Source organism: Xiphophorus couchianus, chromosome 4 (genome assembly GCF_001444195.1).
Source record: "Xiphophorus couchianus chromosome 4, X_couchianus-1.0, whole genome shotgun sequence".
Lineage (NCBI taxonomy): Eukaryota > Metazoa > Chordata > Actinopteri > Cyprinodontiformes > Poeciliidae > Xiphophorus > Xiphophorus couchianus.
This window is the reverse complement of record NC_040231.1, coordinates 19,489,786-19,515,874: the sequence shown is the minus strand read 5'-3', so window position 1 is coordinate 19,515,874 and position 26,089 is coordinate 19,489,786. Positions and strand designations below refer to the sequence as shown.

The following is a 26,089-nucleotide window of genomic DNA, read 5'->3' as shown; positions in this document are numbered from 1 at the left end:
TCTACGTCAAACCATTCAACTCTATATTCTTGATCTTCCTTCAAAGCGCCTGGAGCCACTTGGTCTTAAAGTGGACCAAGTGGCTCAAATATTTGTACATTTGAGGCCGATTAGAATGATGATTTAAAAAGATAATAAAATAAAATAACATATTTGTAATTTTTGTCGATTAAGCTTTTGCCATGATCAATCATTTTACTTTACAATAGAAAACTCATATGCACATCATATATTTTATAGCAAAACGAAAGCTAGCCGCCGTTGAAGGTCTCCTCACAAGGGACATTTCCGAACTCTTCCCGAGGCACCTGAACGCAACACTGTTCAGCGCCGAACCGCAGATAGCTTGATGCTAGCGCTCAGTTATCGTTGGACACTAGCTGAATCAAGAGATTAAAGAATGAAGACAGGCATTACAAATTGACAATAGCTTCAAAACTACACGAGAAAACTTTTTAGGATTTATCTTTAAAGGAAGAGAAGCCATGTTTCGCTGCAAGACTGCCTGGTTTTCGAGCAGTGTGCCGCAAGATCGTCTTGACTTTTGGAGTAAGTTAACTCTTTTCAGTTTTCTCCAACTAACAAAATGTTAAGCCAGCAAACCTTCTCATATTTGTACGGCTTTAGCTTGTTATTTATATTAAGTAGGAAAATAAAGCATCTAAAAAATGGAATAAGGGTTATTTATTTCTGTTTTCCAAGTCATTTCCAAAACATTTTCTTTCTCATTATTTTAAAATCTAACATCAAAATTGGCGTTTTTGTCTGATTAGAATTGCGGAATGTGCAGTTGTCAATTTTGTTTGTTTATTTTTGAAATGATTGCATTACAAGCTTCACAAAAGCAGTCATAAAATACATAATATACGATATTAAATAGGCAAAAAGGAGCATTTCAACAGAAATCTGAACATGAATAACCAAAAATTAAACTCTCAGTAATACAAGCTGTTAGTATATTTTAGACAAGTGTATTTTCAATAGTTTCCCCCCCCAAAAGCCTGAAAGAATAGAAAAATTACAAAGCAGTGTCTTCCTCTTCACTGTTTTGGTTTAATCCGGAAAGGCATCATGACAAAGACTATAAGTCAAACTACCCACCGTCCTGTCCTGTAAAGACATTGAGCTGCTCTGATGGCTTGGACAACTTCTTCACCTCCTTCAGCATTCACAGGCTGTGAAGTCAGGCTTCACACGTCAACACCGGCTCATCTGCTGGAAAGTCACACTGTTGCTTCAGTAACAAGAAGAAGACGCAGCCCTGGACGTGCAGGCAGGACAGGTGCTGAAGACATGAAGTCACCTGCTGTCATTTTAAAGCTGAAACATTATAAATGAGAGGCGTTGACTGCTGCTGTTTCCCATCATATCTCTATGTAGTGGATACCAAAACAGTCCTCCATACAGACTTGACAGAGAGACATCTAACCAATCTAACTAACGCAGCTTTTAAATAACATAAACAGGTCATACAATAAGCTTTGTTGTGCTTTACTTAAAAAAAAAAAACAACTGACAATCACAGATCTTCCACCTGGAAGTCAGGAATACTTTGTGTGTTTGTCCCAGTCTGCTTTATGCATTTCATCCATCAATATTGCTAACACAAGGATAAAATTGAAGATGGAATTAACATTCAACAAATGTTAGTCTTTAGTGACATTAGCTGAATCATAAGAGATAATCATGTTGGAGAACAAATCTGTTTCTTTACGTTTTTCAAAACGTCTGACTTCGGAAAGAGAAATACAACTGGTTGAAGTCGTGTGACCAACCAGCTGATATTAACCTCTGACTCTTCAAATATAATTAAAATAGCTCAACTAAACCTCTATAAAGCTTAGAACGGTTAAAGTCTTCTCTTTTTTTTGGAAGAGTACAATTAAGAATACTATGTAGAAATGACATTGCAATTACATGACTGGTTGAAGGTTTCAAGATTATTATCTCTGAACAATAAGCCTGCCGCATCATTTATCAAAATGGGAAAATCCTTCTGTGCCATTTTCATCCACGTCCCTGTCCAAACCCTAGACTCTGAAGAACTCTAAGAAGGAATACATATAGTTGATGGAATACCTAGTCTGGTCGATCTGCAACTTATTTTGTGGCTGTATCTACAGTGCATAGGTTAACAGTTGAAAATTATGGCTGACTGATTTCTTTAAATCTTATATTTCTTGCAGTGGTGGAAGGTGGGACCATCATAGAATGGAGGCAGGCAGACTACCTCTTCAGTGACGATGCGACATGTCCCGACACGCTGAGGTGAGTAAGAAGACAAATACAAGCTATTGTCCTGGGCGTCCATTTGTAAATTTCCACAATCGTGTTAACGCTGGAAATATATATATTTTTTTCAGGATATTTGAGAACAACGATTACATATCGAACAAGGTCACTGTTTTCCACAGCTTGTTCCTGTCCACCTGTGAAAAGCGGCAAAGTGTGAAATCAGTGTGCATCGGCCATTATGTGCTGTCTCCAGCTTCTGTGCAGGATGGTGACACATTGTTTCTCTTCTTTTTTAACATAGAAGAACCTAGTGTTTGCTGTAAAAATCAAAAGTAGCTATTTTCAATCATACCCAAAGGGCTAAACGTTTTATTCATAACTTGTTGTGTTTCTTCTGTGATTCAAGAGGTGAGAGAAGTGGTTGGTAGGTTGATTTGGGAACATGAGGATGAAGAAACCATCGCGCAGGTAACAAAACCGGCCAACCAGAATTAAAAAGGGGTAGATCATGTTGGAAGTAGGTCATCTAGGTTCCCCCCCTTGTTTCACAGGACGAACAAAAGTCTTTCTGCCTACCAGCTGTCCCTCACAGTGAGCAAGATGCAAGAGAAAGCATGCAAGTTTAACATTTTGATTTTAATGAAATTGTGATTTTACCATTTTTGATCTTTAACTGGTAAAATAAATCGACTTCTCTCTGCTTTGTTGACAGATCTGAGGAATCAGACATAGACTCATCAGAGGGCGAAGGTCACCTATGTGACCATTTAAGAAGCTCAGTTAGTTGTGAGGCCCCGGGTAAACTGTTTAACATGCAGACATACTGCTCTGTCCCTGCAGGGTACATCAGCATAGAGAACCTTCCGAAATATTCCGGTGATCTGCATGATGTGCATCCTGGGGTTTTCAGATGTTCAAAGTGTAAAGCCTGCCTTTGTTTGGGGCAAAAGTATGCCAAGACACATTAAGAAAGGGGGAAAAAATAATAATAATTACAGAAACAATGGCAGTCTCATTTTGTATTTCTGGTATATAATAGCATCTTTAATTTGTCTGTGTTTAATTTCAGTTTTTAACATGAAGGCTGCCACATAATTTGTACCTCTGGTTTTTCAATGAAAGAGTTGATGCAGATATATTTGTTTTTTCTGTATTTGGAATAAAATATGGAACATTGTAGTGTTATTGCACACCAACATATATATCCTGCAAGTATTTGCTTAATCCTATTTATGGTTTATGTTTTTATGTTTCCTTAAAATGTTTAGCTGAAGCCCACAGATTTAATGTAAACTATAACTTAATGCTGATACTAAATACTGTATTGTCAAACATTGCATGAAAATGTTTGTATTTGCACAAAGAGTAAAGGTGGATGCTTTTTTTCTACTTGAATACTATTATTTTTAAGTACTGCTACTCTCATTTACGTAAAATGTCTGGATACTCTATCCATCTTTAATAACTTCACAAAATGAACAAACATATTTTGACCAAAAATACACCAGACACAGCACTGCATGTTACAGTGGAGTTTGTTGTTTGTGCACCAGCTTCGTTGTTCTCATGTTATTTTCTTATCTACTGAGCCTGTTGTCCCATTTGGAGGTAAAAGAAAGATACTGCATACAGTCGCTAATTGTCTACTGTTCTATTTCTTTTGCCTAAATTTGTTGTTTTGCGGTTATTATCTGTTTGATGACATCTCCAAATTTTAAATCAGATGCTAAGAATAGTTACACAATTATGTAGCCTTTTCTACAGAATACATTTTTTTTATTTTAGTAATTTCTTGGAGTAGTGATATTCGTAAAGTAAAAAGTTTGCTCACCTCGGTCCAACTGTAAAACATTTGAACCATCTTAATTCAGCTCTAGTGGCACGCGTCATCTTTATGGCTGCGTTGCTGAGCAACGGGGTCGGATATTGTAAACATTAAGGCATTATAGTTATTATAAAACGAATAAAGAAATAAGCCCATATTTCAAAATCTAGCGGGGGGAGCATCAAAAACAAACAAACAAAAAATCGTGCTGATTTGTTTCCTGCTGATGGACTCGAGTTTCATGATTTGAGTTGACGGGGTGCTGACGTAGGTAGCTAATAAAATAACATCGCTTTAATGGCATGGATTTAGTTAACCACTAATGCTGATGTATTTATACAAAATCAAAAATATTTACACATGTTTTAATATGTGAAATATTTTAAGATTTTAAGAAGAAAATGTCTTGGTAGCGACTACCTTGTCCACCCCGGTTCCCGTGCAAATGGTTCATTCCAAGGTTTTTCGACCAATCCAATGCTTTGTTATGGTTCCGGCCCGCTTCCAGTCGCCTGACCCATTTGTACCATAACTCTGGCGAGCAGAGCCCAGGTTGCACAGTTCTTTGGACTCTCGGCTTCTTTTTCCGCCCTCTCTGTCTGTCATGGCTGAGGAAAACTTGTCCGCGGTGTTGTATGCTAAGGGAGACCTCAGGATTGTAAGAAACCGAACGCAAACTTTTACCAAAAGCTTTACAGTTGCAAATTGTGCGAAAAATAAATTACAGATTGTTGTGTCTTTAACAGGAAAACCGTCCGATTTCCGAGCCAGGACCTAATGGTAAACAAGAGCACATGTTCTCAGATGCACTTTGCCGTTATTACACATATTTATATGTAATAAGCAGTGAGTTAATCCAATGCAATAGTCAAGCTAATGTTGAATAATGAAATCCCTTAATGCTCCCTGAAAAGCTTAATTTACTCTGTTTATGGACATATTTTGAGCTGCTTAATCACAGATCTTTGAAATTGTTCCAAGGTTTGATGTAATAAATTCCTGCTTTATAAGTTAAAAGTCTGGCCCAAAAAACAATATTGAAAAGTCAAAAATAGATTTAAAGCCACTAAGAGATCTGGTATCAAATTAGTGAGAAAGAAATAACGTGTGTCCTCTTAGTCCTTTTTGTCTTATTTGGTGTTTAGAGGTGTTGCTCCAGATGCACTCAGTGGGAATCTGTGGATCGGACGTGCACTACTGGCAGCATGGCCAGATTGGGGACTTTGTGCTGAAAAAACCAATGGTGCTGGGCCACGAAGCTGCAGGGCGAGTGGTGAAGGTGGGATCAGCAGTCTCACACCTTAAACCAGGTGAAACTACATTAATGTCAAGCCATGAGCCACATGATATAAAGGCACTGTTTGCCCACCAAATTAAACCTATTCTACATTTCTATTTAACACTACACCTTAAATTCATGCTTTTTAAAGATAGATATTTATAATCCTTCTAACAATCTGTAAAATTTTTACTGCACTTCAAACAGAAGGTTTATCTTTTACTGTACTCTTATCAATTCACATATTGATAGCTACATGGCAAGTGAAATTGTAACTTTCCAGGTGACAGGGTGGCCATTGAGCCTGGTGTGCCCCGCGACATGGATGAGTTCTTCAAAAGAGGACAGTATAACTTGTCCCCCACCATCTTCTTCTGTGCCACGCCGCCTGACCATGGAAACCTGTGCAGATATTACACACACAACGCCAACTTCTGCTACAAGTATTTGCTTTTTCATTACAAAACCTTGCATCAAAGACTACCTCTTAACTGATCAGTAGCTGACTCTGTTGCCTAATCTCTGCATATGCTTTCAGGCTTATCTGTTTCTGTGTGTCTTGCACAGGTTGCCTGATAACGTCACATTTGAGGAGGGGGCGCTCATCGAACCTCTCTCTGTGGGGATTCATGCCTGTCGCCGGGCCGGCGTCACCCTCGGCAGCACCGTACTCATCTGTGGTGCAGGTGAAATTGAGCATGAACCATTATTATTGCAAACTTTTGTAGCAAAATTCCTCCGATGAGAAACTGCAGTGGAATGTTGCGAATGATGCAAACTGGCCGTCCCATCGTGCCTTTTCAGGTTAGGAGTCTTATTAGCACACCCAGATGACACAACAAAAGTTAGGAGAAGTAAATATTGTTGAACCTTAAAATACTGCAAGGGGCTTTTTCTTCAATATTAAAGAAACTAGATAATAAAATACATTACATAAAAAAATATATAACTCTTTTCCCTTGTCGTCTGGCATTAAATCAGACTAACCCTTTCCTATATGATAAATGCGAAAATAATGAATGGCATATTTTTTTGAAATTTTTTTTTAACTTCTTCAGATTCAGACATTTACATACATCTTCTTAGAATATGGTAAAATGAGGTCTTTCATTTTGGGTATCCTTTCACAAGCTCTTTTTAATAGTTATATGGAGATTTGGCTGAATCTGTCTCCTTCGATGGCTGGACATCCAAGTAATGTTTATACTTGTATATCATTTTTTGAACAGACGAATGTAGTACATTCAGGCATCTGGATATTGTACCAAAAGAGGAACCAGGCTTTTGCAGGTTACAAGTGTCCAGTAAACAATTTTTTTTTACATTTACAAACTGGAAACCCACAATAAAATGACATCATCATTTTTGATTTCCAAAATTGTTTAGAAGTACAGAAATCTTTGTTTATTTGAACTTCTGATTTTGAGGAAAGTGTCAGAATACTTAAATATTCCTGTTATTATTGTGGCATTTAGCAACAGGAATAATTTTAGCATCCTAACTAACCTAAGAAGGAAAGGTTTAGTCTGATTTATTTTGTAAGTGGAACAAGAAAAGGTCATACACCTTTTATATGCTGCATATAAAATCTGGTTTGTAACTGTACTTGATGCTATCTTGTAAAATAAAGCTCATAAACATTTAGACATGTTTTAAGTTAAAAGTTAACTTGGCAGCATCAATATGTCTCCTTTCCTATAGGACCCATTGGATTGGTTAGCTTGATTGTAGCCAAGGCAATGGGGGCCTCTAAAGTCATCATCACTGGTAACAACCCAAACGGACGCAGTAAATTTCAGAAGAAATGGTAAAAATCCTCAGAACTTTTGAACACCCACAGCTGTGTTTAGATCTGTTTGCAGAGCGCCTGGGCGTGGCCAAGGAGCTAGGTGCAGACTTCCAGCTGACAGTGAAGAAGGACGACGGAGCGCAGCAGCTGGCAAAGAAAGTCGAGGAAATCCTGGGAGCCCAGCCTCAAATTACCATTGAATGCACTGGAGTGGAGAGCTGCATCCAAACTGCCCTTTATGTAAATAACCCTGTGGAATCATAAGTTATAACAACACAATCATGTCTGAAGGGAGAACAAAAATAGTGCAAACTTTCTTATCACTATCTGACATGGACCAAGTGATAAGATTTCATTTGACCTACTTGTGTTGTGGAGACCTTATTCTAGTTTAATTTCATATTAGAACTAAAACATTTAACGTAAGATTGAAATTAACTCGGAAAGTTGGCATTTCTGTCACCCTTTGAAAGTTAAAATGTTAAATCTCAGCCAACCATGATATGAAATGCCTTCCTCTCTGTCTATTGTCTGCTTGTATCTGCTCAAGTTTGAGCTACACACACCACATAACTTTGATGTCATTAGGTTCATAAAATAATTCAATTCAACTTCCTGTTAGGCAACATGTTCAGGCGGTGTGGTGATGCTGGTGGGCCTTGGTGCTGCAATGACTACCGTTCCCCTGGTCAATGCTGCTGTGAGAGAAGTGGACATCAGAGGAGTCTTCCGCTACTGCAACACGTGAGAAAATATTTACTGCTTCTCTGTTCCTGTAAATATTAATGTATAGTGCAGAAAGAATTGGTCCACCTTTGCTCCAAGATTATTAGCTGGAGTCAGAGAGAAACAAACATTCATGTGGTTTTGTTGCAGTTGGCCGATGGCTATCGCCATGTTGTCATCAGGCAAAGTGAATGTGAAGCCCCTTGTGACCCACCGCTTTCCACTGGAGCAGGCAGTGCAGGCCTTCGAGACCACACATCAGGGTCTTGGGATAAAGGTCATGTTAAAGTGTGACAAAAACGACCAGAACCCTTGAACCGGCCCCCTTCGGCGAAGCATTCTGCTGAGATCGACTGAACATGACAGGCACAAAGAGGACTCTGGCCTCAGAAAGATAACAAAACAACTTTAAAGAAGGAAGCATTAATCGCAGCACCGTGAACGACAGCTGGAAGCTGTTTATCAGATGTTTATCTCTAGATGGTGCTGGTTAATTATAGTTGCTCAGGCCTCTGACAGCTGCATCTACATAGGTATGATTTACAAAATGTAATATGCTATTGTAGAATAATAACTTTTTAAAAAAAAAAATAAATGTAAGATAAAAAAGATCTCTTTTTTTTCTGTTAAATACATGTACTACTAATGTTTCGACATTAGGGGGCACTACAGGCTTAGAAATAATGATTAGACAACAATAGCACCAGGAAGTGCCAGTTGCTAATTGTAATAAATCTGTGAATTTAGAGCAGCAGGAACGTGTTAATGATGCAAGAATATCTGTTTTTTTTTTTAAGTAGTCAAGGCAAAAAGTTTGAACATAAACAGCATTTGTGATGCTCTTTTGCAGTGCCTGGGCTTTTATATGTACAACAAAAAATTACAAAGTTTATCATTTGAAGATGCAAGATACTTTTAAAAGAAAATGCAAGTGTTTTAGGACTAGAAAATTATAAAATAAAGACACCTACAAGTAACTTTTATGGAAGGACTATCTCATTCCATTGATCCTATACATTTTTAAAAATTGGTCAAATATTTTTATTTTCTCTACTTTTCTTACCTTCTTTTGTTTGAAGCTCCAAGGCTCTATAAACAAACTCACCATAGAAATGATTACTTTGCAGTGCTTAGGGAACTAGTTGGCAAACGGTAAATAAAAGCTTGCACTCATGGACAGTTCAACATACACACAGACTCAATATAGACTTCTCTTATTTACTTGAGCACATGTAATTCGCCAGAGTCAACATTTGAAGATGGGTGGAAATCAAGAAGCAAAACAGAATGTGTAAATTATCCATCCACAATTCTGAGACTTGATAAAAAAAAATTATGGGCCTTTTCCCTCTTTTTAATTCCAGTTTGCCAGTTCAGACCCAAATGTGGTGGTAATATTTTTTTTAACATGTATTAATACACATAGTTTTTATTCTCACTTTGCAGCAACTGTATTGTTAATAGTTTTCAGATATCCTTTTTTCCAGCTATACATCCTTGATCTTTCTTTTCATATACAGTGAAGCCCAAAATTTAGATGTAAAAATATTTTCATTCACTTAAAATGTATGTTTGGTTTGGAGTCTTTGATATTACTTCCAGTCAAAAGAAACATTCTTGTTTAAATTAAAAGACAACATCTTAACTATAGATACTCAGCAGAAGGTTAAAGCCCAGAATTATGTCTTTCTATTGTTGCTTCAGGTGTTTCTCTTCACCTTAATATCTTTGCATTTTAAAGATTCACTGTATATTAAGTTATCACTATTAATTATTATTATTTAACATGGTCTACTTTATAATTTTCTAAGCTTTCCTTTTTTGTTGTCCATGAAGTTCTTCCTACATTTTTCTGCTTTGTAAAATATTCTGATGGAAATCAGTTTAGTAATAAATTAGGTGAATATCTTGCCCAGTCAATTTAACAGAAATATATTACCAACACAAATGGAAGCCAATATGTTTGGAATCACATTTTTTCCCCTCTTCTAACATATCAAAACTACTTTCTAGGATTATTTTTATTTAATTTTAGAAGGATTTGGTTACAACTTTCCCCAAGATCTTGACTGAGTGGCACATTTGATTAATTCTATTAAAAGTTGTTGGAATCTGTACGTATGTTGTTTATTGGCAGCATCAATTGTTATCATTTAATTATTATAACAATTAAAAATAATGAAATCTTTAGTGCATTTCATTCAATAAAATAAATAAATGAATAAATCCAGGTTTAGCTCAGTATTTTATTGTTTTGCCACAATGACATGAGAAACTACTTTTACGAGGCATGCACACAGATAATGTCAGACGGATCAAATTTACTACAATGCGTTGATAAACCGTTACTCCATGGCAAGAGCTTTTTTTCCTGTCAGCATGTGATTCACGTCTCTCTGTTTCGCTTTGTTTCCCCTGAAGCCTGGAGTCCAACGTAAAGTCTGGTGGATGTTTGCAGAGACTTATGTGTTTTGTTCCTTAACGTGAGCACAACACTAGACAATTTTTATTTTTATGTACAGACATTCTAATACTGCGGATGGCAATGAGACAGCTCACATAACACATTTACATTCAAGGTCCACTCATTAGTAAGCATGAGCTTCAGTCAGAACTCCAAAGATGAGCATACAGGAGGTGAGCGGGCAAACAAAACATCATTCGTACATGTGACCTCATATCAAAAGCAAAATGGATGCGGTTTCAAACTCTTTTGTTGGTGAAATGTACATGTAGTTTAAAAAAGACTTGTTTGTTTTTTCGAGGTTGAATTTTGTGTATTGCCTTGAACTTAGGATATGGCGTTTCTCCCATAAACCTCTGCTGGGAGCATTGGTTTGATTCACATGTACAGTACATTAGCTCGGCATATTCAAACACATAAATCCTCACCCTTTTCACTGGAAACTATTATGATATCTCAGATGTATTTGTGCCATTGCCACCATTGTGGTCTGTCTCCGTCTGAGGAAATATTTACAGTGCAGATGCGGGCTCCGCTGTCGCCACGGCAGCCGCCTTCCCTCACAAAATTAGCAAATTGTGTATTTACATGGGAAATAAATTATCAGCGGAACCATACACAAAAGGTTTAGGATGAGTATATTGCATTATATGAATTTAAAAAAATAAACTGTGGCACATTCAAGCAGTAACTCTGTCCACACTGTTTCACTGGAAGGACAAGAAAGAATCCCAAATAGGACAAATAAATAAACACACACACACACATGCTTCCTCTTCAGCTGATCAGAAGGATGAGAAAATCTGTAGTTAAATAGCAGTTGCATGTTAATCACAGACAAGTGAGAAATGACAAAGAATTGACGTCTTAAGCCCAAACAGTTCAAGATTTGGGAAAAAGGAATCAGTGGGGAGGCGTGATCGTCCTCCTGGTGGCTAATCTGCTAGTAGTTTTCGCTGCAAGATAAATGAACGTCTTCCTGTCCTTCGTGGAGATGAATCTCAGCTGCTCATATGTACATGGGCGTCTCCTGTCCTGTTAGAAGCCTGAACATGGCCGCCGGCATCGTCTTCATGTGGATCTAGAGGGATAAGGCAAACAGCAATGAGTTTGGACCAACAGCAATATGTTTTCGCTACATGCTAATCATTTCGTCCCTCCATTTTGTACATTTGTAGTTTAGATACAAAGTGGAGCCATTTACCACAATGCGTTTTGTACTAACTGTTCATACCCAGCAGGTATTGTAGTTTAGTGTCTCCACTGACAATCAGTGGTTTAAAGTAATCTTCTGTAATGTACATTCATATACGATAATAAAGAAATGATAAAAATAGTAGCAAATCAAAACCGAAGTACAAACACGTATGAAACACTTTATCCTTTTGTAGAAGAATAAGAATACATTTAGCAAATTGTTTATTTAGAAACTGTGGCCCTTTTTGGCCCTCTATATTAAATAAGAGCATATCTTGTACACTCTCCCTTACTACAGGATATTCTCCTGAAAATTATCTTCCACTATACAGCAGCAGCTGAGCTAAAACTGCATGTGGAAGTTATAATCCTTTTCTACATGTGTTTGTGTTTGTGCATCAGTTTAACCTCGCCAACTGAGTTGGAGAGCGCCTGAACAATCTTCTCGTGTGCCGTGGCCACCACACTCTGGCCGTTGATCTCTATAATCCTGTGACCCACACGGACCCCGCCTCGCTCAGCGATGCCTCCCCGCATCAGGCTGCATATCTTCAGGACAGAGCGCACGCACGAAAATTCATCGTAAGTAAAATGCAGTCGCATGAGGCAGAAACAGAGCAATTGCAAAACCGGGTGTGTTTCTACAATGTATCAAATACGAAAAGTGAGATAATTAGCAGATACATCTGTTTACAGTGTACTCAATGTAAGCATGTTCTATGCAGGGATATAATACAAAAATGTGTAAACATTGTGAAAACTCACTATGCCATTCTGGACGCTGAAACCCAGCTGATACTTCAAGTCGGGTCTCTTGATGAGAACCGTGGTAACCGGAGGGCAGCTGACAATGTTCATTTTCACCTGGACCTGGTTCTTTAAGCCCTTTACCCAAGAAACACACAGAAATGAATGCTTATTTATCTTCTTGAAAGTGTATTTAAGACAAAGTAAGAAGTGCCTTGCACCTTAATGATTCCCTGGCAGGTGGCGAGTGGCAGCCCCACGAGGCTGGTGTTGTTGATGGACATGATTTGGTCTCCGATGCTCAGCTTGCCAGAGCGAGCCGCTGGACCGCCGTTCATCATGTTGGCCAGGATAACAGTTGGCAGAATGGAGCCCCAGCCGGACTCCACGATCACCACACCCAAGATCTCCCCTTTACTCTTCTCCAACACCAGCTGTGGAAAGACACCTCTTTGGTAAATTTTCAGGCTTCATTGGGAGCAGAAACGTATCTCTGCCAATTAAAACTACATCACAGAAGCTCGCAGAGAATATTGAGCAACTTATGTTAAATTGTATATCTGATCACAGACTCATTAAAAGTAAGATAATTGCCTGCTGTTTTTTTTTTTCTCATCTTCAGAAATTTGCAGGAGCTATCACAGCTTCACGTCATTTACCAACAAATTATGTAAAAATGTGAGAAGAACTCATTAATGTACACAGCAACAGACAATTGATATTTCCAAGCTCACTTTCAGGAATTAGAGCTGGGACTTTTGGCAAAACAACAAAGCTCCGAGCTGAAATGATAAAACAGCGATTTAGCAATACTCTTTACTCTGCAGAGGATTAATATCTCTGGTTACATAAGACAGTTGCTGGTTATAGAAATGTTACATTACTGTAGCGATGTACCTCAATCTCCTAAACTTGTTGGATTAGTTTATATTGTGCTGGAAGCTGCTGTCTGAGAGGATTTACTTAGAAATGGATTCTCTCTTCTGACCCTTGAGCCAAAACACCAACATATAAATGCAAAAAGGCATTTTGAAGTTTACTGCACATGAAAATATAAGTAGAAATTGGAGAAAAAGATTTATAACTTTGTCCAGAGTTTCATGTTTAGATTGATTTAGCATGTTTACACTTATCCCCAGCGCAGAATTGAGGCCCCCTTTAGATTTGAATATGTCTATGATAAAAGATTAATATTATCAAATGCATATACAGTATTTGGAGAGTTTTAGGTGTTAACCGGTTAAACAATATGGTGTTGCCATAATCTTAAAACTATCGAAGTCATTTCATCCTACTCCCATGCAGTGGATACACATCCCAAACAAGCTATCAGGAGATTTATTAAACCTTATTGAAACTACAGATAATTACTCAGAGTTTTAGTAATTTAGTATTTTTTATTTATTTGCTTAAATTACATAATATATCTCTAGGGTACTTAATCTATAACATAATGAAAATTATTTTTTTTTAATTAATCAGCCTTTGAAAGAGGATAATTGTTTGTGGTAAAATGCAGAAACATGATTTTGAATGCTTCGATGTTGTAGCATTTGAATACACAAATCTAACACCACATAGCATTACTGATAAGTGAGGTGAATAAGATGGATTATTTCATAACAGTGGCACCTTATAGCTGGTGGGATTTATGAGGCAGTAAATATGTAACGGATTTGAACAAAATTGACAGGCAGCAAACTGTTTTGATTAATTAACTGGATCAGAGCATCACCAAAAGCTTTTGTGGTGTGTTCATGGTCTACAGTGACCAGAAAAACACAGTAATGAACTTGAGACCTGGTCATGGCTAACCCTCTATCATATGAATCCTGGGTCTGCAGTTGGGCCACTGCTTAACCTTGAAGTGGCAGTATCAGAGTAAAAACCACAGTCACTATGTTAATATCATGATCTTTAATTTGCTGGAATTTGTCCAGATTTTCTTTTAGCTTCAATCATATGTCAGTTCTGGCTCTTATTTTCTTATTCTTCTGCCATTTATTCCCACCTACCCTCTCCGATGTATTTAGTTGCTGGTTGCAAGCCAGTCAGAACCTCTGCTTTATTAAAGTCTGTGTTCCTGATCTTAGATTATTCTTTATTGTTTCATTTTGGAAGCATCGTCATCCTTCACAAATCACTTCCAAGAGTATGTAATATGTGAAGCTCCTGGAAAATTAAATTCCCTCATGCTCAAACGAATTTGTTATACAGAAAGCCATTTGCAAAATAAAACATATTCCCTTACCTCTCAGAGTAAGTTAGCAGCTTTTTAATATTTATTTGGAGACTATCCTGTTACATTTTCTTATGAAGTCATCTTAATAGCATTGATTAATATATTTGTTAACATAGTTATTATTTATAAGTTAATCATCTCTATCAATATTTCACTGCATTTATAGTTTGACTTATTTTTAAAAAATCTCATTTAGCTTTTTTTAGCTTTTCTTGTTACCCTTGTTTATGAAAAAAATGTAATATTAAAACTAACTAATTAAAACAATTTCAATTTTGAGGTTCTTGCAGAAGCCTTGTACAGATGTTTGTTTACATCAAGCTGCTATATACAAGTATTATGAAGAGAATACAGGTAAGATTAAATAAAATCATGCTTTTTGTATTTTTTAAATTAGTTAAACATGTCATGTCTACCAATCTTTCCTTTGTTCTGCTCTCTCTCTGCTGTTTCCTGTTCAGTGTTTTGACTGTCAGAAACTACCGGCATGAACATGAAGCTCTGAGACAATAAATTATTCTTGGCATATTTAGGAGGGCTACAAAGCTACACTTCTTCAATATATCCCAGTTTCCTCATCATTGCAAATTACTCTTTTGCTTCGAATATAGGATGTGTGCCAATGCTGCCTTCAGGGGAAATTTTCCATGGCTTCTAAATCAACTTCAGCCTCCAGGACACAGAGGAGGAAATGCTTCAGCAGAAAGAGCTGCCATGCTCCAAGTGGATTTTACTGTAACATTTGCCTCTTTATCTGTCAAATTAGTTAACAGCTACAACAGTGCTGTGTTCCTCCAATGGCCCTGCAGCACGAGTGGGACTTGTGCTGCACTTTGTAAAATCTCAAGGCATTTCTCTGTTGTTTCTGTTTCCTGCACTGATACAGATAAAAACACCTGCAGAGAAAAATGGACGTCTTTCACGCCGACCGACCTCCTTGCAGTTTTCAGAGTTGGAGAAGTGAATGAGGTCATCATTGTACATTTCCTGTGTGTTGATGATGTCACTGTACTCCTTCTGACTCAGGTCCTCTGGGTTGATGCCGTTGGCTCTCAAAAACTCCTGGTAGGCCACACTGAACGCCTGACCAATAGACTGAGCAATGAGCTGAGCCTGGTGACACACAGCCAAAACAAAATCATTATTTAAAACTCTGGCTTTTTTTTTTGTTCTTTCTTTTTTTCACACTGCATTGCACATAAAAAATTGTTCGTCAACAAGCATAAAAGCATCCAGTGACAAAAGTGGCCCTTGGGTGTGCCAAGAATATGTTTACACATAAAATGAATTGATTTTTACTGTCCAAAGCTATTTGTTCTCATAGAGTTGTGACATTTACTCATAAATGCTCCTTATTTAGAAGGAGACTCAGTTAAGCAAAACAACGCTGAGGAAAATTGAATGCACTTAAAGTTGACCTTCTTTAAAATTATCAAATGATTTACAATAACATCCCATCAAACGTTATTCAAACGACACAGACGCAGCCAGTCACCTCATCTTCATGTTTCACCTTGAATTCAACACACATTGCAAGGATTAAATCCAAACCTTTTTTTCTTCGTTCTCTTTGCTTCAAAAAGCAAATTCTTGAATCAAGCATTCCTTATTTTTACCACAAAACCTCAATTTCCCCTGAGTTATGAATTCATCAGTATCATAATAGTCTTTTGTCCAATTTGTTCATATAAACAAAGCCTGCCTTATCAGTGGATACAGCTAATCTTAATTCATGAAATGAAATGACATCAGACTTGTATAGCGATTTTCAACCCTCAGAGTGTTCTCAAATGAAATCAGTCGTTTCCTTTCACGCACACATTCACACACTCATGATGACAAGTTAGTGGTTTAGCCACAGCTGCTCGTCAGTCTGACAGAACCGAGGCCGCCATATTGCGCCATCAGCCCTCTGACCGACACCAGTAGGACAGTTGGGTGAAGTGTCTTGCCCAAGGACACAACAACAGGGGCGGGCAAAGCGGGAATCAAACCGGCAATTCACCAATTGCGGGGCAAACTCCTAACCCTGACATGGAGCCACTCACTGGCTTCCTGTTCATGTTAGGACTGATTTTAAATGTACTTTTATTATTGACTTTTAGACACGCAGGCTAGATGTTACATACTCTTTTGTACAAGCAATCTATATAAATTATTGAGTGTAATTATATATATTACACACACTTTCTATCTCTCTCTCCATATACACAACATTTACTTTTGCAGGTAATCTAAAACTTAAAAATTGTGGGAGAGGAGATTCAAAGAGCTGAGTGGGATATTTGATTAGCTAAACTGGCTAACACATGAACTATTTTTTTAAGAGTGCAAGAAAACAGCACAAGGCCTCCTTTAGGTTTGCAGATAGAAACCAAATGGAGATTCTGTGAGGTTCCAAGCTGCTTCAGTGAATTAATTTTACCCAAGAAAACAAGAAAAAAAGTCCCAAACAGGAAATGGTGCCTGCAGCCAGTGAAGCCACAACAGCAGAAACAGTTTCTAAACTGATGGATGAGTGGCTGAATACTTCCATTAAAACTCTGGCAGCAAAATTAGAAGAAGAGGGGACAGATTGGAGTCCAGCCTTTATACCACTTGGCAGTGAAAACTGAGCTGCTGGCTCCTCGGTGCAACATTGTTCCTGTTGCCAAGTCTTTCTGAAACTGCTTCAACGAGGCAGGCAGCAGCTCCATGGGGTGAAAATAAATAAATTAAAAGAAATCAAAAGTGCCCAGCTAGTTCCTATTAATGCAAATCAGTGGGTTCCTCTGATCAGTTATTGTGAGGTGCACAGAGATGTTTTTGAACTGCTGACAGTGAAATGTGATAGCATTTGCTGTATTCAGGCTAAAGAAGCCAAATCATGTCTTGAAGCAAAACCCCAGCAAAATCCATTTGAATATGATGTAAGTGGCGTCCTGGAGTAAAAGAAACATAACACTTAAAGGAACTGCCTGGGAAAGACTAACGTTTCCCCAAATCTGGACAGATTTTTGTTTTTTAGTCACTTACATCCTCAGATTCAAAGACATGACATATCATCTTGTACTGCTTCTTTGCCTCAGGCGCTCCAGGTGTAGTCTCGATACAGTCCTGGGAGGCTGTTCGCGGCATCCGCCGCCTTGCCATCAGCACCACGATGTTCCCGATGTCAGCAATGTAGGAGATGGTGCGCAGTGCGTTGTCCATCATTGTTTCCTGTGGGCACAGGAACCCAAACATCACAAATCAGACTCAATTTGCAAACTTTGCCCTGAATATTAAAGTAACAGAGAGCTAATACTGTATTTAAATAAATGCATAATGCTAAGGACAATTATTGTTCCTAGCATTGTTGTTCCTTGTTGAAAATGCATTTGTAATTCATTTGTCTAATTAAGATTGCTTACATGCACTTCAGTGCATGTAACAACTGTTCAAGTTCTTACTAAAATATACAGTATGCCCTATGAAGAAATATGATTATTATTATTACATTATATTAATAGATTTTCCTTGAAGCTGCATCATTCATGAGAAAAAATAAGTGACAACAGGATTCAAATATGTCTTCTTTTGATTTTCATAAAGCTGTATAAACAGATTACAACTCAATTACAATCTGCTTTAAATTAGATTATCTGCAGATCTGGTTCAGCTTATATTACATCCACAAAACCAAACAAAAAACTTAGGCCTATTCTAATAGTGTAATGATATTTGTTTACTCAGCCTAATAATAGCCTTGTGTGGTAAAGTAGATTGCATGAGGCATTAAATTTTAATGTAATAGCGATTTGGAGAAGAAGCAGACTTCAAATAATGTGTGTTTATTCAGAGGAGGTTTTAATTGTTCATGGTTTATAATAACATGCTGAAGTTCTTTGCAGTTTTCTTCATTTCATTAACTCTGTGACAGTTTTATTATATAAATCTAACGCATGCTGTTTTTCCAGCCCCCTTTTGGACTTGTTCTAATAATGAATCCAAATCAGGAGCCACCCATGCAGGGTACATAAAGCTTGCAACTGCAGAACATAAGTACATTTTTGGACTGAATTGATTTCGCAGAAGTGCCAGAACCAGAGGCAAACAGATAGGAAAGGGAAGAAGACAGAAACCGCATTGCAGCACGTTATTTTCAATGTTTTTGTTTTTTACTGGGAGCCTGCCCACACTTAAAATTTGTCAGCCAAACCAAGGAAAAGGTTGATGCACCGCAAATGAATCATTTGCTGTTTCCATATAATTCTAAAAAATATTGTGCAAAGTGTCTTACGTGAGTGGAAAAATATTTTTAGGAACAACTGAGATAAGGAATATGGAGAACAAATGTAACTTTTATTTTTCCACGCACTGTTTGAATATCACAAAAAAGGTACACTCGACAGATGTTTGCACACGATTTCAAAAGGGAAATCTCAATGTGACGCCTTGAGATTAGACAAATGAAAGCCGTGGTTTCATAAGTTGCAGCTGGCAGCAGTGGCTAAGCTCCAACTATTTCAACTTCTGTGCATCCCAGCATCTCCTCCCTTATTTATCAATGTGAAACTGACTAAGAAAAAAAACTGCTTTTATTTAACAAGAGTACTTACTTGTGTGTCTGCATTGAGCACTTTGATTCTCTGGGTAGAGATAAACAGATCGACCTCTGTCAGTGTCTGAGCATCTCCATCAGCGTTCTAGAGGAATATACAAAAATAAGAGTTGTGATTTGAAATGTTTCAGATGTTTGTGGACACCCCTGTTTGTGTCTGCATGCATGTTTGGTGCCGAGTCCAGTTGGAGAGCTGCTTGTCAGATGGACAGGTTTATGAGTGTAAAGGTGATGTGCAAGTGACGATAAAGAGGGAAGCGTTTTGGCAGTGATGTCCACTCAGATCATCTGTCCTGGCACCAGCAAGGCAAACTGGAGCGGAAACTAGAAACAGCTTAACACTAAGCCCTCACCAGCTGGCTGTTACACCAGGGAGAGCAGAACAAGCCGGTGTACATTTTCCTCTAATCACTGTGAGCTGCAGACTAATAAAATTATATTTGCTTTGGTTTAATTATGACTGTATTTTGCATTTGAAATCAGCCAAGAGTGATAAAGAAATAAAGCAAATGTCAGGAAAGTTTAGGCATTCAGGTTAAAAATGGTAAGCCGTTTGAGACGGCGGCCTCTCAATACCACTTTATTTCTTTTTATCCTCTCTAAGTAAAGAAAAGTGGACACAAACTAGGACAGATTAGAAAAAGTTACAAACAGGTGTTGGGAAATCATCTTTTAAATGTAACCTCATTCTTTAGGATGCTTTTATTTTAGGAAAAGTGGGTTGTGCTTGCACATAGAGAGCTTGCAAATCTGAATAAGAGTATAGAAACAACTCAGGTCTTATTTTATCTTAATTGAATTATTAGGACTGTTTCTTAGAGGAGACTGAAAACCAACATGTTCTTTGGATCATATGCAGTATCTACAGGGGGTTATTATTATTACAAAAGTATAAATCAGTTTCCTCCAGGCTGTGGGTTGCTCAACAAAAGATTTTCAAAGGTCTTTCTACTCAGCTTTCCGTGACATTTTCACTGAACACATGTGGACATTTACAGATCAGGATTAAAAATTTGAGGCATGAACACCCCGTTCAAGTTGCTGAATCCTAAATTTATTTTGTAGGAATGATCATGTAGTCAATCGCAATTTGTCAAAAACAAATATATTTTCCCCAGCAAAACAAAAGGCTTATTTACTTAGCCTCTGTTTACCATGCTTGATTTATTTCACTTTGTTTTATGAATTGTCTTGCATAATCTTTTACCTATATATATAGTTTTCTAAAATATTAGATTTTATTAGATATTACTAGATTTTCAATAATAACATTTCAAACCAAGGAGAGCTTTTTTATTTTTTATTTATAGAAGTGAACTGCCCTTTTAGTTCCCTTTTGTTGTAACTTTATTAATTTTAAACCTCCTTATGTTGCGGGTCAAATTGATTCGTTTTAAAGTTGACATTTTGTTATTTTTTTTTAATAGTTGGAAGTATTTTTTTTTTTTTGCATGAAACTTTTTCTATTTGTCTTATTAGGTGCAGTCTACATATAAATTGAAAAGTTATTCATTTTACACATTTGTAACCCCCTCTGCATCTACTTTTTACATAGATACTGTTCGGGTCAATTTGACCCGGCAGTCAAGCTGAAGGTTAAAAAAGATTTTAAAAATGTCCAATTCTATACGTTTCCCTGCAGCTATGAACCATATTTCACCACACACACACACACACCACACACATTGTCAAGTTTGGTTTACTGTGCGATTCCCCACTTGAAAGGGATAGTCTCTACTATGAAACTTAACTGGATTTCACTCAAATAGCCTTCAATTTAGCTGATCCATCTTTATTTTTGTATGATGGTCACCATAGTTTTTAGCCTTCCAGCCACATAGGTGAAAAACCTCAAAAGAAACAGAAACACATCTAATACATCTTGAAATTAACAAGATAAATACATTGTGAAATAATCAAACAGATTTCCATCCCTTTAAATCAATTACCGTATTTTCCGCACTATAAGGCCTATATATATATATATATAAAAAAACCTTCAATTTTCTCAAAAGCCGACAATGCGCCTTATAATCCGGTGCGCCTTATATATGGACCAATATTGAGCCACAACAGGTCTTGCAAATACGGTAAGCAGCCGCCGACTTCATTTCCCCCCGTAGAAGAAGAAGTGCGCGGTGCACGCTGGGTTTTGTGTAAAGACCCCAAAATGGCTCCTATTAAGAGACACGCTTATGACGCAGAGTTTAAGCTCAAGGCGATCAGTCACACAGTAGAACACGGAAATAGAGCAGCAGCCAGAGAATTTAACATGAACGAATCAATGGTGCGGAAGTGGAGGAAGCAACAGCTGTTTATTCATTTTGGGAATGAACAGAGTTTTCAGAAGCTGGTTTGTAATCTATTAATAAAGTTTGACTGACCTATCTGACTGTTTTGTTGACATTCCCTTTATCGCAGTTCCATCTAATGGATGCATAACGTAACCCCAGCTTCTACTGTAGCGTCTATTCTATGCGCCTTATAATGCGGTGCGCCTTATATATGAAAAAAGTTTTAAAATAGGCCATTCATTGAAGGTGCGCCTTATAATGTGGTGCGCCATATAATGCGGAAAATACGGTATTCCAAAAGTATAATACATAGCAAATATTTTATAGTAAAATTCCACACCAATAAATAAATTAGCATATTTATCAACATTTTGTTCAAAATATTTTTAGTCAAAATTCTATTCAACATTTATTCATTTTCACTTTCTACCATAAACAATAAACACCAAGTGTATTTTTAATTTTTTTTTTATTACCCACTTGATTTGATTTGAATATTAAAACTGTTCAGTACAATAATCAATCAGAGTCCATGTGCTGCTCCAATGATACTCAGGAAATAAGCAACCGCATTGCGAGTTTGTAGAAAACTTTTGCACAGTTCTGAATTTATGTGCTACCAGCACTGTTTGCTTCTCATGCTGTGGCACTTCTTCAAACAGGAGCGACAGGTCAGTCACACCAAAAGTACCTGCACTCTGATTGCTAGGAGATTGAGTCCACCTGGTTCTCATCACTAACCAGGAGAGAAGCCGCAGAAACGTGCAGCAGAGGGGAGTGGCTACCTAGCAGTTCGCCAGAACACACACACACATGCACACCCCGACACACACAAGCCTACTTTCTCACTATTCACTTTACTTCACTAGGAAACTGCGAGAAAGCAGGTGGTCATACAACTTTTGACAGGAATCTTTCCTGTTCCTGTGGACAAACCCCACTCACACTGAGTGACACTCAGCAGAAGTGGAGGGAAACATAAATACTCTCTGCATGACTCATTTATCTTGATTTTAATCAGCGGGTCAATTTGTATACGTGTATTTGTATACGTGTCTCAAGTTCAATTAGATCACCCATTGAAAAAAAAAAGTGTAATATAAAAAAATTTACAAAAGATAAATTTCAAGGAAATTATTGTTTTTCTGTTTGTAGGTTTTCTTCAGTGGACATAAAAAATGTAAATTCCATTTTTTATGTCCAAATCAATAAATGAGTAGTTTGTCGTTATTGATCCTTTATTTGTGAGAAATAAAAAACCATCATTGCACAAATATTGACTGAAATGCTTAGTATTACAGTTAATAATCAGATACAAAAATATTTTGGAGGACTTTTTTGGTTTCTGACAATATTGCATGATTAAACACGCCACGGGTCAAACTGACCCACGAACATTATTGCTGTACCCTAGAAACGAACATAACAAGAGGGTTAAACATATGTAAATTACTGTTTAGTACTTTTATGCGTGTTTTGATAACATTGTTGCCTTGCAGACTTGGTACAATAAAAAGGATGTGTAATCCCTGGACAAGGCCTCAGCTTCTTCACATAACTATCTGACCTGTCAACATTTTTAAAAAAGTTCATGTTGAAGCTGAGGGGATGAGTAAATTGTTTTCTGCTGAAGCTTGATGCACTGCGGAAAGACAGATCTTGGACTAAAAAAAGGTAAAAATGAACTTCTGGACAAGGTGTGTATCAACCCTGCTTGTAACTTGTGCTGTAGCCAGAGCTTCAGAAAATATTGCACTAGAGAGAAAAATCTAGTCAATCCCAGCAAATTTCCAAAGCAACATCACAAAGCCTGTTTGGTTTCTGAAGATCCTCTTATATAAATATATAAATATGCAGTAGGACAAAAATTTAGAGTTGTGTTCTAGTTCTTATACTATGTAATCCCACATCACTGCAGTTGTACTATATTATTAAAATGAAGACCTTTATCAAAACATTTCATAAATGTTTGGATAAAAAATATTTAGCAGAAAAGGCTTCAAAGTTTTTATAAAAATCCCAGAATGGAGCGCAAAACCACCTTTACACTCGGCTGAATGCATAAACGAATGAATGAAAAAACGTGAACTTGGCCAAAAATTGTTGAGCTCTGTGCAACAATTTATTTCATGAGGCCTGTGAGACAGAAGTGAAAGAGGAGACACACAGACAAGCTAAAGTGCAATGTAAAAGAAAAACGGTGAGAGTGGAAGGAGAGTGACCAGAGGCTCTTCCTTGTGCTCTGTTTATTACACACCGCCTTTTTCTTGATTTTGGCAGCCTTCTGAACCCTCTGGCAGGAAGGCAAGCAGGCAGGCAGGCAGGAAGGCAGGCGTTGGGACAAGGTCAGCAGATAACAGGAGCACAGAGAACAGGGGGAAGAGAAGGAGGACATAAAGGAGGGTTATAAAGAAAATACGGGTAAGACAGTAAAGCCCCGAAACACATGTTGTTCTAACAAACAGGGAGCGTGACGGAGACAGAAGAGGCGTGTATGACTGTGTCGAACTCATGTATGCGTGTGCGTGCACAGCAAAGCGTTGATTATCAGATACAAATCAAAACAGTAATTACACAGGGTGATAATTGCTTCTTCTCTTGTAAATACAGCATATTAAAAACAAGCCGCCATAAATAGGACCTGTTTCTAAATTGTGACTATCTGATTGGTTTCAGCAACTGTGGATGACTCACCCCCACTTTTCTGGTCAAGTAATTTACCAACAAAACACACTGGCCAATAGGATAGCACCATTTCAAAACCAGTTAGAGGCACTATGAAGATTTCAAAATGCTTTATTCCAATGGACTCAGCTCTTAGACCTCAGTGTCACAGACAGAATAATACGAGCAGGACAGAAATCAACGTCAAATCTAGAAAAAATAGAGAAGATTAGGTAGTGAGAGGATTTACTGAATGACAGGAGTTTGTTTCTTTTGGCTGCACTAAAAAATAGGGTGCAACCAAACAGATTAAAGGCACTTAGAAACTAATGTTTATGGGACTAGTTGGCAGATAACACATTAAAGCAATGAGTCCTACAGTTTTCTTTTTTATTACTATTATTAAATGAACCAGTTTTTAATGTTTCAACATCTCTAGCGGTTCAAGCATTTATACACCTTAAGTGCTTTTGCACATTTGTCACTTTAAAACCACAGGTTTTGATGTATTTCATTGGTACTTTATGAGACGGATCAACTCAAGGTGGTGGATGATTGAGAAGTGGAGGAGAAATAATACATGGATTAAAATTATTTTCCCAAATAGAAACCTGTGAAGTGTGGTATGCATTTGTATTTTTCCCCATTACTCTGACACACTAATATAAAATCCAAATGACTTAATAATTTAAAACAGTCTTACTCTGAGTCAAGTAATCTCAGTGTAAATATAAGTGTTCTGTAAAGAATTGTCAAAGTAGGGAACAAACAACATACGGAAAACCAAGGAACCCATCAAACAGGTCAAATTTAAAGTAAGGTCGGGTTAGTGAACCATGAAGGGTAGGCTTTTGCCTTCAGCAGAGACAGCAAAGCAGGGCAGAGTTGATGGAAAGATGGCAGAAGCTAAATGCTGCCAAAAGACCTGGTAGTGGCTGCAAAAGAGCTGACACACACAGACCCAAATAAGGAATTTGGGTCTGGACTTAAAGACTTAAAATTTGATCTTCACGTGCTCGTCATTCAGTCTGACTTAGCTTCAGCTGTGTTGCAAAAAAGGAACGGGCAAACATTTAAGTTTTTATATTTGTAAAGCTGGTACAGAAATACCCCATAGAAGTAGCAGCTTGTTGACTAAGACATTTATTATTGATTCAGGGGGATTGAATACATGTACATGCCACACTTTTCAGATTTTGTCTTGGAAAACATATTAGTAACAATGTACTGCTTTCCTTTCATTTTACAAGTATGCATGTATCATATGAAGTTTATGGTTGTAATGTGACAAAATGTGGAAAAGTATAAGCGGCATGAATATTTTATCAAGGCAATATGACATTCAATTCAATATTTATATAAAAACAATAAGATATCTTTGCACTAAAATACTACAAACCTTGAACTACAAAAATAGCCAAAGTCATAACAAAGAGGAAGAAGTTTTTCTATTATTATTTTAAGAAGTTTCATCAGCTCACATGCAACACAAGAGATGTAAGGCTCTCGGCAACATCTACTGAGGCGCTGAGCAGTTCGGCAGGGGGTCGACAACAGGAAGGAGTTGAAGGTAGGGGTGGGGATGAAGCTTCATAAATATTACATCAAACTGAGTGAATGTCAGGCAAACAGGATCTGCATAAATGAGCTACACAATACACCTGCCAAAATGTTCTCCTCAGTTCTTTGCTTCGGGGAGCTTCAGCAGAACTTCAGTGCACTAACCGATTGCTTCCTCAGATTGATCTAAAGAAAATAAGCATGAATAATGTCTATGTGACTGAGTTCACTGATGAAGTTCAAAGAATTGGTGAACAGGATTAAGCAACATCCAGCAGCAACGTTGCCCAATCTCGCAGAACTAATAACCTTGAATTTTAAAAATATTAAACACCGTCTGCTAAGCTACAATTTATTTTGGAGAAAACTTAATGGCTTTAATTACTGTAATTCTGAACTTGTCCTTGAACTTTATTCTTAAAACATGTCCAGAACAGATAAGTTCATCCCTCCACAACAGATCTTGTTACAGTATGTCAGTTTCT

The 26,089-nt window shown here is 37.4% G+C and overlaps 3 protein-coding genes across 6 annotated transcripts in view; 2 read left to right on the top strand and 1 right to left on the bottom strand.

Annotated features, from left to right (window-relative positions):
- The first annotated feature begins 292 nt into the window (after positions 1-292).
- terb2 (telomere repeat binding bouquet formation protein 2) lies at positions 293-3,624 on the top strand. The gene is made up of 6 exons (XM_028014446.1): positions 293-549; positions 2,187-2,268; positions 2,364-2,503; positions 2,642-2,703; positions 2,787-2,851; positions 2,948-3,624. Exons 1-6 carry the CDS (start codon positions 486-488, stop codon positions 3,201-3,203), a joined length of 669 nt encoding a protein of 222 aa, XP_027870247.1. The 5' UTR covers positions 293-485; the 3' UTR covers positions 3,204-3,624.
- Positions 3,625-4,560: 936 nt separating this feature from the next.
- Positions 4,561-12,022, top strand: sord (sorbitol dehydrogenase). 3 transcript variants are annotated; one of them, XM_028014445.1, is made up of 9 exons: positions 4,561-4,718; positions 4,807-4,840; positions 5,206-5,370; positions 5,623-5,782; positions 5,907-6,025; positions 7,041-7,106; positions 7,190-7,368; positions 7,751-7,872; positions 11,918-12,022. In XM_028014445.1, exons 1-9 carry the CDS (start codon positions 4,665-4,667, stop codon positions 11,949-11,951), a joined length of 933 nt encoding a protein of 310 aa, XP_027870246.1. In that variant the 5' UTR covers positions 4,561-4,664; the 3' UTR covers positions 11,952-12,022. The 3 variants fall into 3 exon arrangements, with proteins under 3 accessions (XP_027870246.1, XP_027870244.1, XP_027870245.1); XM_028014443.1 differs by lacking the exon at positions 11,918-12,022 and adding an exon at positions 8,005-8,837; XM_028014444.1 differs by lacking the exons at positions 7,041-7,106; positions 11,918-12,022 and adding an exon at positions 8,005-8,837.
- The window catches only part of apba2b (amyloid beta (A4) precursor protein-binding, family A, member 2b), a 50,580-nt gene continuing 34,571 nt past the window's right edge, over positions 10,081-26,089 (bottom strand). Inside the window, exons 7-14 of one of the 2 annotated variants that reach the window (XM_028014440.1) lie at positions 23,638-23,673; positions 19,085-19,171; positions 17,520-17,705; positions 15,438-15,617; positions 12,484-12,696; positions 12,281-12,400; positions 11,924-12,064; positions 10,081-11,399 (exon numbers count right to left, since the gene is read on the bottom strand). In XM_028014440.1, coding sequence (XP_027870241.1) covers positions 11,328-11,399; positions 11,924-12,064; positions 12,281-12,400; positions 12,484-12,696; positions 15,438-15,617; positions 17,520-17,705; positions 19,085-19,171; positions 23,638-23,673 — 1,035 coding nt within the window. In that variant the 3' untranslated portion in view covers positions 10,081-11,327. The remainder of the gene's footprint in view (positions 11,400-11,923; positions 12,065-12,280; positions 12,401-12,483; positions 12,697-15,437; positions 15,618-17,519; positions 17,706-19,084; positions 19,172-23,637; positions 23,674-26,089) is intronic. The other variant, XM_028014442.1, reaches the window with a different exon arrangement.

Excerpts from the sequence above, each read along its gene's own strand:
- terb2 (XM_028014446.1), top strand. The coding sequence starts at position 486 with ATGTTTCGCTGCAAGACTGCCTGGTTTTCGAGCAGTGTGCCGCAAGAT. Across the intron at positions 550-2,186 it reads AGATCGTCTTGACTTTTGGA|TGGTGGAAGGTGGGACCATC; the intron begins GTAAGTTAACTC and ends TATTTCTTGCAG. Across the intron at positions 2,269-2,363 it reads ACATGTCCCGACACGCTGAG|GATATTTGAGAACAACGATT; the intron begins GTGAGTAAGAAG and ends TATTTTTTTCAG.
- sord (XM_028014443.1), top strand. The coding sequence starts at position 4,665 with ATGGCTGAGGAAAACTTGTCCGCGGTGTTGTATGCTAAGGGAGACCTC. Across the intron at positions 4,841-5,205 it reads TTCCGAGCCAGGACCTAATG|AGGTGTTGCTCCAGATGCAC; the intron begins GTAAACAAGAGC and ends TTTGGTGTTTAG. Across the intron at positions 5,783-5,906 it reads AACGCCAACTTCTGCTACAA|GTTGCCTGATAACGTCACAT; the intron begins GTATTTGCTTTT and ends TGTCTTGCACAG.